Genomic DNA, 13,336 nt, shown 5'->3' with positions numbered 1-13,336 from the left:
TACTTCATGTATTCACTTATATTTTGCACACACATTCACTTGTAAGTGACCCACCTTTATCCCCTTATATTACTTTTCTAATTTCTAATCTCACCGTCATTGAACAATGTTCATTTGTTCTAGCTGTCCACGATAGCTTGTCCATGAAGTCTTCGATGATTCGCTTCCTTATCCATACTTAGCAAGTCTACATCATTTCCTTACGTATGCTTTTCTTTCTTGTCCTTCAAATAGAAATACTGCACTTACCGTCACAACATTTAGCACTGAATAACCCTTCTGTCCAATTACAACTTTTAACAAATATACTAATTTGCAATGCGTTCAAAACATATTAATTCCATAAAAGGAAACCTTTCCAGTTTCTCCTTAAGGGCTACTTCTTGAAATCCCTTTGTCTATTTCTTAAGATAGAACACCTCTTCTAATTCTTGAGCACAACTGTTATGCAACTTAACGGAGAACTCCTTAAATCACCATTTAACCCTTCTTACATTTTTAGCTCTTTGCTAGCACATAGGGGTTCATGAGTTGTAGCTGTCCAAGGTAGTTGATTCATGAAGTCCATGCTGATAGATCTTCATCTCCTTGACTACTCAAGTCTCATCTTGTTCTATGAATCCATTGCTGGTTGTAGCTGCCCTCCTGGGTTAGCCGACACTCTTGAACATTCCCAATGTTAGCTCACCTTCCCTCATTGCCTTCAACTGTTAGAGTCTTACTATTATCATTCATCACTTCATTTCATACTTCCATAGAAGACGTCTAGTTGGCACAGGTTCACCCTGGCGTCTAGTACGACCTCCTCGTTTTTGTCCTCTATCACCACCAAATGTTGCACTTCTTAGAAGAAACACAAAGGCTATCACTCCAAGAATTATTTATCACAAGACTTATAATGTAAGCAGTTAATGACAGTGGCCAGTTGTTATTAACTAATCACGTTACTCCCCTTTTTCTATATACTCCCCTTTGTGATCACACTTGTGGTAGATTCAACAACTTGCATTAACTATACAATAGTACTATAACATTCATAAAAACCTTATCTCTAGCAATTAAGCTAGCACTCACAACAATCTATATCAAAACGTACATACGAATCTATCATGCAAACTAAATCGTGTACTTTAACACATACTTTCATTCGCACTATGGAATACATTCTAATATTCAAGTCAATTATATTCTTTACTACTCGCAAGCTTGCTTGAGTGGCATACGACTATTCACATTGGCATCCATTCTTCGGTCCCATTCTCTGTTGAAGTCCAAGCATCAAAGATGCTTAAATCTCTCAAACTCATGCTCTGATACCAACTTGTAAGGCCACGAACCCAGGAACCTTACTAACAGTTGGATTTACACTTGAACACAACTTCATTATCAGAGTTTACAAAAACTTCAGCGGAATGTTATTACATTTATATTATACTTTCTTTCTAAAACAACTCTTTGGATACCAACACCGTGTGGATAGTCCTGCGTGTACTCCAAGCTCCATTTCTTTCCGTAATCAACAAAACTATGTGCATACTAAAAGTCAGATACACTAAGTGAGTTCTAGTTTTAACAGGCAATAAGTCATACTTACACATTCATACATTCGTATCCGAAGATACACATACAATTCTTAACCTGTCCACATTCATATATTCATACAAACTTTATTAACATTCGACCATACGTATATATATATATATAGGATTTGGTTCTTCTCAGAAGTATTTTTAGGGAGAGAAGTGCGAGAAGTGATCAGAACCAATCATAATTTTTCTTCTTATTTATTTAATTATTAATTATAAGGGTATGTTAGTCAAGTGAACAATTTTCTTTTTGTAGTAACTATTAACTACTTTAGTAAGTTACAAAACAGAATATTGTAACTTAAATTTTATTTGAGTATTAACATGCATTTACTTTATTTTGTTTGTTAGATTACACATATATCTTACATGAATTTTTAATAACTATTATAAAATTATCGAAATTATCGTGCATTTCAATTATATGAAACTCATACGTACGCCATACACTTAATGCCATGCACTTTATGAACATATGCATTTACATAATTACATAGGCACGTACATACGTAGGCATGTAGGTACCTACACCGTAGGGATGTACGTACGTAGGCATGTAGGTATATCCGCACATAGGGACGTAGGTAGGTACGCACCTACGTATGTATGTGTGTATGTGCGTACGTAGGGACGTAGGTACATACGTACCTACGTATATATGTGTGTACGTACGTTCCTACACTTCATATGGATACAAGAGGTTTTTACCAGTTTTTTCACTGTACACCATAAGATTAGATGAAGCATTTGTAAGCCTTTAAAATGATAGTACGCCAAAAATATTAAATGATTTTCAAATAAGAGATTTGGTTGTGGCTTTAATGGGAAGATTTAATTGACTAGTTAACTAAATATGAGTTACACATTTGGTTTTAATAATGGTACATAAAAATTACTAGCATACCCTTTATGGTATTAAAGTTCATTAAAATTGTGACAATAAATTACATGAGTGCCATTTTGAGTAGTGACCATTGATCAAACAAAATCAATGGATGAGATTCACTTTTCGCACTTCTCACTGTAATATCACTTCTCAAAAGATCCATCCCCTATATATATATATAGCGCATTCACGTTCAACACTTACCTTAACCTATCAAGAGTTTGTACATAGTCTGTCATCTATACCTATGCTTAATGTCATAAACGCATACAAGGTACGCATTCCTTACCTATATTCATCATTCATGGTACGTACAAGGTCCGCGGTCCTTCCCTATACCATCATACATTAACAGCACGTACAAGCTCCATCGTCCTCCCTATGCTGTGACCTATATCATAGCACGTACGAGGTCCGCAGTCCTCCCCTATGCTACCACATTACATATACAGCGTGTATAAGGTCCGCAGTCCTTTCCTATGCTAACACCTATATCACAACACGTATGAGATCCACAGTCCTCCCCTATGCTACCACATTACATTTACAGCACGTATAAGGTCCACAGTCTTTTCCATTGTTGACACCTATATCATAGCACGTACGAGGTTCGCATTCCTCCCCTATGCTACCACATTACATTTACATTTGTAGCATGTTTATCATTTATATCACGTGTCACACCCCGACTTAGGGCCTAGGCGTGACACCCGTAGTTGGTACCTGTTTTGAAAATATATCAGAGTTGCGGTTTATTAGCGGAAGTCTTTGATTATATTAATTTATTTTGAAAACCTCTTGAATAATAAATATTCAAGTATTTGATTTACAAACCTTTGTTTATTCATGTTTACAATATTTTATTTATTAAAAACTGACCTATCTCTATTTGTGAGCATCTATCTCAAAGAGTGACTTCTATCCCTTGCTATCTGTGCTATACTTGCTTTCCTGTAATGAGGGGCAAAATACGTCAACTATATGCTGGTGAATCGTTGACTCTGAAAACATTTGACTGACAAGATAGTTTTGGAACAAACTCAGCAGAAACGTTTCTTATTTCTGGGAACTTGTGCCACTGCCATACACCCACAATCATGGTTCTCCAATAACTGATGCTTATTGGAGAACTTTCGTTATGTCTGTTAGCCTGCGGCCACGTAGCCTTGATTGATAGGTTAACAGATATGTTTGGATCCAGACACATGTGTACTCGGTCTGATTTGCTTTTATTATCTACCTTGTAACTTAGGGATCACGTAATCCCTTAAAATGTAGAGATCACGTAATCTCATATTTGACTGACTGTTTAAGATAAACAACCCGTTTATCTGACTGTAAAAGGTTTAACGTATTCACTTGTGATTGTGATTGTCTTTTCTGAATGATGTGGTGATCTCGTTTGAAAACTCTTGTGAATGAATGGCGACTGATCTATAACAAATAGGTTTATATAAATACCCGGATCGTCTCTTGATCCAGCTGCAGACCTTTAGTCTGGTTTTGATAGCTTTAAACCTTGACTAATCATTTGTTTGAATAAAATTTTTAGACTCGTAGTCTTTTCATTTGTTTAAAAATCATGTGTTGAGTTTCTTCTTCATGAAGAAACATTGAATTAACTATAACCCTGGTATGTAAAATCTTACGTTTCTTAGTTGTGAAGAAACTACTATATCTGCTTGTATAAAAGCTTATGTTTCATAATCATGAAGAAACATCATTTTAACTATAACCTTTGCATCTATAAAGCTATTATAAACATAATCATGATCAAGGTTTTGGGCTATACCCCTGACGATGGTCTAAGTCATATAATAATAAAATAATATTTGGGCAGAACCCCTACCTTAATATGCACTCGATAATGTTAATACTAATGTTGAATGGAAGCTTGATTGGAAAAACTTCGCTCTTGCTTGCTTATCTATTCTACAGTTCGATACTTGCACGAATTTCAAGAAAACGGAACCTCGGAACCTCGTCTCGTCGCGAAAATAAGCCTTCGGAACGTCGGGAGAACCTTGGCACGTACTCCTATGTTACCTAGGTGAAAATGAACGTGAAATGGGATGAATGGGGATTGTACCCGTAGCTGCCCTTTTATAGGCGAGTTTTAGCCAGCATCGCGTAGCGCGATGGGGCTTTCCCTACGGCCAGCATCGCGTAGCGCGACGCCGCAATCCATGAGAGGCTGCCACGTGTTGACACGTGGTTTCCCTGATTGCTTAATGGGGTCATCACGTAGCGCGATGCCCTTTTAATCCTGGACCATCGCGTAGTGCGGCGCCCCCTTTTTCAGAATTTCTAGGGAATGGCATCGCGTAGCGTGATGATCAAATCTGTCCACCCATCGCGTAGCGCGATGGGTCTGGAAACTCAAAATTTTCATTTTAACCCATTTAAGTTTTAGAATTGTCATTTTTAGCCCAATACTTGAATGGGGTATTTTCGAGATGTTACATCACGTATAAGGTCCACAGTCCTTAATTACGCTATCACATGCCACGTCTATGTCCAACAGAAGTTAGAGGGATTGGTCATCCTAACTTACTATGTCAAACGTAGAGCCAACATATCGTACCTACACCTGCTTACGCATACCGCATATATAATATATATATATATATATATATATATATATATATATATATATATATATATATATATATATATATGAAGTACCATTGACGTGCTCTATCTATGGGAGGGCGATTAATCCACAACGTCTCTATTGTTATTGTGTCCTAAGAGGAGCACTTAGTGATTTACTGATTATTATAGAGAGGCGTACAGATTGATCCTAGGTTACTTAATGTTACTGAAATGAGATGGTTAGCTGCATGTGCACACATTCCTATCTGTAACACCCCGTAACCGCAGCGGAAACGTACACGGGATGCAACAGACACATCTGATATCAACAGCATTGCTTATAAAGAAAATACCACTACATTAATTTATAACATATTACATTGTTGCGAGTTTCATTACTGTCTAGGTGTTACACACAAATTTTACCGATAAGACATTAATAAATTCATTACAAAACAAAGAGCAGCAAGCTTCCAACAGGTAGCACAGATAGTTAAGCACATATCAATCATTCCAACTTGGGCATACCTAGAAAACATGTAAAGAAAACGGGTCAACTACGAATAGTTGGTGAGTTTCACTAATTTAAATAAACACTGACAAATCATTTTAATAATCATTTATTAACAGTATAATCATGCTGGGAACTATGTTACCCCAGAACATTTCCAATAACTTTCTGGGAACTATGTTACCCCAGAACAATAATAACCCCTGGGAACTATGTTACCCCAGAACAATAACAACCCCTGGGAACTATGTTACCCCAGAACAACAATAACCCCTGGGAACTATGTTACCCCAGAATAATAATAACCCCTGGGAACTATGTTACCCCAGAACAATAATAACCCCTGGGAACTATGTTACCCCAGAACAATAATAACCCCTGGGAACTATGTTACCCCAGAACAATAATAACCCCTGGGAACTATGTTACCCCAGAACAATGTAACCCCTGGGAACTATGTTACCCCAGAACAATAACACATTATAAACATTTTATATATTCTATGCATCAGTCCATATATATATAAATGTACAAGTATTTCCATACGATCGGTATGTACTTAAATACTTTAAATAAGACATGTTTTCCGCCCCGGGAAAATATAATTAAAACAATTCATTAAAAGGGGCTCGTGAAAACTCACCTTGTTGTGAGTTGGTGAGTAATATAAGGAACAGCTACGTGCCTGGATCTGTAATATAATATCTAGTCGTTACTATATAATTCCCATAACTTAAATACATATCAATCGGTACATCTGGGAACATTGTTAACCCAGTACTGTACTCGATTCGGGGACAATGTTAACCCCGTGACACTTCTAAGGACTCAGATTGACATTGCTTAGAGTTTGACAGTCAATTTAGTTAAGGTGATGAAATTATAGCTCGGTTTGACACCCCGTTTGGCCGTGGGGCCCGTTTCCGGTATTTCGGTGCCGGAAACGGTAAAATCGGGTAAAATTACCCAAATCATCCGAATTATTTTCGGATGATTTATTTTTACTTAATTTACTTAGATTTATGAAATAGTCTACTTTTAGAGTTTTCATGTACCAGTCAGCTCGCTTATGCGAACTTTGCCGGTTTACACGTTTTAAGCTTTAAAAACTTGTTTTTATGTTCTTTTTAGCACAAATAATTACCCGATTAGTCTCGGGTCTTGAAATTTTGCACAAAACTTAATTTGACAGAAAGGAATTTTGTAAAAATTTTCCAGATTTATTTTCTTATATTTATATTTATTTATCTATTTTTAAATCTTATTAAAATACTAAATATATCAAAAATACCAAAACACTTTAGAAAAATCCCAAGTTTTTCTGGGATGATCTTTATCATCCTCATAACTTTCTGGAATTTTCCCAGATTTATTTTCCTACATTTACATTTATTTATCTATTTTTAAATCTTGTTAAAACACTAAATATATCAAAAATACCAAAACACTTTAGAAAAATCCCAAATTTTTCTGGGATGATCTTTATCATCCTCATAAGTTTCTGGAATTTTCCCAGATTTATTTTCCTACATTTACATTTATTTATCTATTTTTAAATCTTGTTAAAACACTAAATATATCAAAAATACCAAAACACTTTAGAAAAATCCCAAATTTTTCTGGGATGATCTTTATCATCCTCATAAGTTTCTGAAATTTTCCCAGATTTATTTTCCTACATTTACATTTATTTATCTATTTTTAAATCTTGTTAAAACACTAAATATATCAAAAATACCAAAACAATTTAGAAAAATCCCAAATTTTTCTGGGATGATCTTTATCATCCTCATAACTCCCTGGAATTTTTCCAGAATTTAAAACTTATTTTTCAAGCCATTTTCACCCAAAACCGAGCTAGAAAGCCCTAGAACTCGTTTCACCGAAAAGCCTACTTAGACTTTTCCAACTGAGCTCAAATTTTGTGGGTGACTTTTATATGTTATAAAAAGCTTATCTTAAATTTTCCGGAATTTTTCATCATGTTTTGCTATTTTTCAATATTTTTGGCCAAAACCGAGCATTAAATTCACCAAATATTCATCTTTTATCCAAAAATTACCAAAAATTCACAGATCTCATATTTTCATGTGTAGATCATCTCTGTGAAATTTCGTGACCCGACTCTAAGCACACGTAAATCTGTCCATTTTTTCATAATACACGAAAACCGAACTATTTTGTGTTTTCTAGCTTTAGATCGCAAGGATCTCGGTTTCTAGCCTTTGCTAGCCGCTAGATACAACACTTACAAGCACAATATCACTACACCAAGCAAGTTACACCAATAACCAAACCATTTCTTTCAAAGTGTCGGTTTTTAAGTAAAAACAAAGGTTTTAACCGTAGAAATCCATTCCCGACTCTTTTTACTCATTTCTTGGACCAAGATCCCTTGTATAACATGTATACATCTCTTGATCATGCAAGAGTCGGTTCCATCTCGGTTTTTCACCCATCTTTCACTTGGAAACTCATTTTAACAAGATTTTAACCGTAAAATTTTATTCTAAACACTTTTAACTCATTTCTTGGATCAAGATCCTTTGTATAACTTGTATACATCCCTTGATCATACGAGAATCGGTTTTATCTCGGGTTTTCACCCGTCTTTCACATGGAAACCTCCTTTTCTCAATATTGTAGAATTAGAATCAAGATTTAAGCATAAAAACCATGTTTATACCTTCAAAGTCTTGTTAGAAATCAAGGATTTTGAATGAATGTTGAAAGGATTTGAGAGATTGAGAGAGTTTTGATTGTGTTAAGTTAGAAAAAAAAAGAAATGAATGTGTGTGTGGGTGTATATGGCCGGCCAAAGAGGGGGTGTGGGGGGGGGGCCCACATCTCAAATATTGTCCACACATTTGGATTGTGTAATCCGGATAATGTTGTGGATAATCTGGTTCAGTTCGTTTCTCGTTTAAACTCGTAATTCGGCTTGAAACGGGCCTAAAATGGTTGTTTTTCGGGTTAAAATAAAATTTATATAAAACTGATTTAAAAACTTTAAAAACTTAACCCATGACATTAAAACATCGTATTATTAATAATTACGCATCTTTTTCGGCTTGATTGATCGTCTCTTGCTTGGTTTGGTGATAAAGGTTTCGTTTAGCGTACCGACGTACCATTAAATCGAAATCCTTTTTCTGTGCTATAATTTACTTATCCCGAAGCATTAATACCTCGTAAATATCACTAAACATTATATACTTCGTCTATAATGTAATTCCCGATTCGTTCGGGTTTCAATAACCGATCAATGATTAATTGTAATTCTAATACGATTCACTATATAATTGAGTATGATTCATACTGTGAACCATATATATTCGTATCAATGTGCTATAACTCATATAATCAATATTAAATAACACGTAAATAGTATATTCCGGCTATGGTATACCTGGAGTTGCCGGAATCGTTACACTATCTCACTTATCGGTGCATTAGTCTGTAGCTAATGTACATACTGTATTGTTACTAGATCACATGGGTATTTCCATAATTTATTGTTACTGTATTGAATCATAACTGATAGTTCAGTGTGTTGTTACTGTTACTGGCTCACAGGCTGTAGTTGTTTCTCCTTTGATTGTTCAGCGCATAGTATCATTGCTATCGTTAAACTAAAAGCATAGGTATTTCCTCAACAGATTGTATTCGTTTATTCCGTGATTGTTCATTGTGTCATATCATTCTTAATCATTTAGTGTTATTGCTATTGTTTCCTAGTTTTAACCTTTTTTTATTCAAGAAAATAATCTTTCAACAATTCAGGGTTTTAGATTAAATTTTATAATCATCTTCGTCTCTAGTTCCAGCTCCTTTACCATTTTTCTATTAGGTTAAAACTAGATACGATCACATGAGGGGCATATTTTTACTAGAAAATATAGCTAGGTTAAAACTAGATACTAAAATAGTTATAGTGTAAAACTCAACCCTAATTTATTAAAAGTTTTTTTTTTTAATTTAGGTAGAATTATAAGTTTTGTCCTTTAAACATAGCTAATTTATGGATCATGTCCTTTAAAAAGTTTATTTTCAGGCGGTGTCATTTATATAACTTGTGTATTTGATTTACGTCATTTACATTAACGGTCATCTAAAATGTCAGTTAAGTCATGGCATGTGCCAGACATGTGAGGGTAAAATGGCAATTTCATCCCTTAATATAATAATAATAAAGTAATAAAATTAAAAAAAAAAAAAAAACTCATGACCCCACCATGGCATTATTCTATTACCAAACACTGTCGCTCGCCGGTCCTCATTGTCCGATCCCGATCACAACAATCCACCTTGTTGGCCGGTTTTGAACATCCGGTGATTGTCTCCATCATCATCATTATCTTTATCTTGGTTGGCCGGTCAAATGCCCAAAACAGAACCTCATCATCTTCTTATCTTATTCTATTCGCCATCACCGCCACCACCTGCAACCCAACCCGAACCCACCCAGCATTTTTCTTAACATCTGCAACCCCATTATTCATACGAACACACAAATCGACTTATTTGAGCAAACCAAAAATCGGATCGAGCAAATCGACCATATAAACTAATCAATTTGTTTACTCAACGTCAATAACCCCCAAATCTCATGAGGGGAAAGAAAAAGAGAAGGAAGATGAAGGAGTTTGCAAGTATGCGTAAACATCCTTCCAAAACCACCGTTACAGATCAGTGAAAAGCCCCAAATTGTCGGAAAATTCCATGGTTTACGGTGGTGTCGATTTTAGGTGTTCATGCAGGGGTTGGGTGTATCGATGACGGTGCTACAGGTTCAAGCGGCAGCACTCGAAAAAGGACGACGGTGGTGAAAATCCTTGCAAATTTGTGAAAACCCCAAAATCACCGAAAACTTCCAACGAATTTCCGGCGTAATGTTGGTGGCATTGTGTGTTAGGAATGTATATTAATATTATATATTTACTTTTATATAATTTTTATTAATTCCAAAAACAGGTGGGTCCATCAAATATTATTTTTAAGTTTTGTTTTTATATTTAAGGATATTATTATATTAAGAGGTGAAAGTACCATTTTACCCTCACAGCCTGGCACATGTGACTTAACTGACTTTGTGAATGACTGTTGGTGTAAAGGGCAAAAATCAAATAAATATATTATATAAAGGACACGTCTGAAAGTAAACTTTTTAAATGACCAGATCCGTAACTCAGCTATGTTTAAAGAATAAACTTTATAATTCTGTCTTTAATTTATTTTCAACAGAAAGGGTTAAAGAGGAGCAAACGCAAAAACAAATCCGTAATTTACTATTATTATGATTATTACATATAAAGGAAAAGCTCTTTAGAATCCATTAATTTATTGATGAACTTCCCATGGCGCGCTAGTTAAAACTCGAAACTACTTGCCATCACTGATTATTGATTTTATTTCAGCGTCACGGGTTTGGAATTGATCTCCCAAACCAAAATGAGTCAGCAGCAACCAAACTATTGTAATAAGCTCACCACCTCTACTTGCTTGTGCTGCCAGCATGTTGGCTCGTGAATGACTCGCAGCATAGAATAACAACTCCAGCCATACCTTGCTTAAAATCCCCCATTTGTCCAATTTTGTATCTTTCGTGCTTATCTCCATCACTTCTTTTGCCAAAATGCAACCATCAAATAACAACGACTTGCTTCGGTGGCCCTTTATGCTGGCTGGTGGCACTTTGGTCCATACATTGTAAATATCCATGCAAGCATTTATGTGTTGTTGATCATATTGAGTACCTCGAGCTTTTTCGGTTTGGTTTTGAGATACATGTCCGCTTGGTCTGGTACCCTTAACATAATCAAAAAACATTTTGGCCTCGGCACAAGTATCCCGGAACCGTGTTTGTCCAATACCAGCAACTGCGGGCATCATGCTTGATTGCATGATAAGAAGGTAGAGCATGTAATCAGATAACAGTTTTGAGATGTCCCTATCAGTATTGTATTCACTTTTAAACTTGGACATGCCTTTTATTGTGGAGTTCCACGTTGTAGCATATCTCGGTAGAAATGTGCCATAGAATGAGACTTTCATCGTAGTCGACACGTATAACATATTTGAGCAAGCGACTCCAACCTTCTTCAATTCGAAGCACCCTATCTCCACGTGCTGAAATGACGTCCCTCGCAGTGTCCATATCATTCACGAGTTCTGAGAGTAACTTCAGCTCATGGAAGATAAAATCTTTAAGATCCGGGGAGATGCGTACAGATTTTACATAAAATATGCCATCAAGAAACTCACTAAGCCCCAACTTGTCGAAAATATTTTGCCATGGTTTCCAATTTGGGTGTGAGGAGTAGTAGATTAGGTTGAAAGTTGAAATGGTTTCGGACCACCTTCGTTGCACCTTCAACTTATAACATTGTGGTTGATCAATTCTTTTCAATGTAGGATGGCTTTTGGAAATGACCCGAATTGTGCTCTTAGTTTGTGGTGTGAGCAAAAGAGTAGCAATTCGGGCCTTGAGAGACTTATCACGCTCCACATAAGGAGATTTCCAGAGAGCAATGATAGTCCTGTCTGAAAGCAAATGCATGAAGAGAGCACCCAAATCCAAGATCAATGCCCCAAAGAGCAAACCGTATGTAATAGGAACATCAACTTTACTGTAGTTCGTTTTGCTTTTTATTATGAATAGTACGATTGCTAAACAAACAGTGGCTAGAGAGAAAACTAGACTAATGGCTCCGATTCTAACATACACCACAGGAAACTTAGTGAATAGAACTTCATAGATAAAGTTTAACTCGACCTCCACCACCTTGAAGGCATCTTTTGAGATCCGGTTCAAGAAGAAGTCGCGACTACGGTTCCGTTCCTTTTGGCTTATAAGTGTATCAACAAAAAGACCTCTAAACTTTTCATAGAACAGATAACCATACTGCACAACCTCTAACTCTGATAGATTTCCTTTCTTATCCAGCTTGTTGACAGATTTCATCGCTTCATCCGGCTTTGGCTTTTGAATCATATGGACTGAAATGGGCAATTTGGCTTCCTCCATGAACTTGTATTCGCCCATGATTTTCGCATAATTCGGTCCAGGATCCGCCTCTGTAAACAACAAAATCATCACTTAGTACGGAGATACCAACACAACCAAGTTCAAGCGAAGAAAACAAAGACATCATGACACAACAAAAATCAACAACACAAAAAAAACCCAACTCTCTGTGTTGTTAAAAAAATGCCAACCATAAGCGAAAGACCAACCAATAAACCGATCGTTTAGATTGTAATTTAGCGGATCCGACAAATCGGCTAATTGGGGCCATTGGGCTAATTTAACGGATTAATACGTCATTTGGATGCGTTGATCCATAATACGATGTTAACCTGCAATGACAAAAGACGCTAAAGGGGAACTATGACACCCATGGGCGGATCCACCATGTAAATGGGTGGTTCCCAGGAACCACCCGAGTTTCGAAATAATATTGTATTGGTATATAGAAAATAATAGAGTGAACCGTCTTATAAATTAGAAAGGAACAATCCTAAATTGGATATAAGTTGCTAGTCTGGTAGATAAACCTCTAAGTTGGTTATCTGAAGTCATATATTCAAATCTGTATTACACTACTTTTTTTTAATTTTTTTTTCTATGCATCCTTTTAGAGTTCAAATTCGTTTTATACTATTTTTTTTTCTCTGCAGCTTTTCGTGTTTCATAAACTAAAATTTTAAACCAAGATACAATTACAAACGCCGTTCTCTGTCTCTCCCCCTCTCCAT

At 35.9% G+C, this 13,336-nt stretch overlaps 2 protein-coding genes across 2 annotated transcripts; both read right to left on the bottom strand.

The window, feature by feature from the left end:
• Positions 1-10,960: 10,960 nt before the first annotated feature.
• LOC143560903 (uncharacterized) lies at positions 10,961-11,467 on the bottom strand. Its single transcript, XM_077049097.1, has one exon. The coding sequence runs from the start codon at positions 11,465-11,467 to the stop codon at positions 10,961-10,963; it is 507 nt and encodes a 168-aa protein (XP_076905212.1).
• Positions 11,468-11,549: 82 nt separating this feature from the next.
• On the bottom strand, positions 11,550-12,674 carry LOC143560893 (uncharacterized). Its single transcript, XM_077049089.1, has one exon. It carries the CDS (start codon positions 12,672-12,674, stop codon positions 11,550-11,552), a length of 1,125 nt encoding a protein of 374 aa, XP_076905204.1.
• Between the last annotated feature and the right edge of the window lie 662 nt (positions 12,675-13,336).

This window comes from Bidens hawaiensis, unplaced genomic scaffold, assembly GCF_021521415.1.
Source record: "Bidens hawaiensis isolate Kalapana, Puna unplaced genomic scaffold, B.hawaiensis_p1.1 tig00001143_1, whole genome shotgun sequence".
NCBI lineage: Eukaryota > Viridiplantae > Streptophyta > Magnoliopsida > Asterales > Asteraceae > Bidens > Bidens hawaiensis.
This window is presented reverse-complemented; position numbering and strand designations above follow the sequence as displayed.

What these genes read in the sequence shown, in the direction of transcription:
- LOC143560893 (XM_077049089.1), bottom strand. Translation starts at nt 12,674, where the DNA reads ATGATTTTGTTGTTTACAGAGGCGGATCCTGGACCGAATTATGCGAAA.
- LOC143560903 (XM_077049097.1), bottom strand. Translation starts at nt 11,467, where the DNA reads ATGCCCGCAGTTGCTGGTATTGGACAAACACGGTTCCGGGATACTTGT.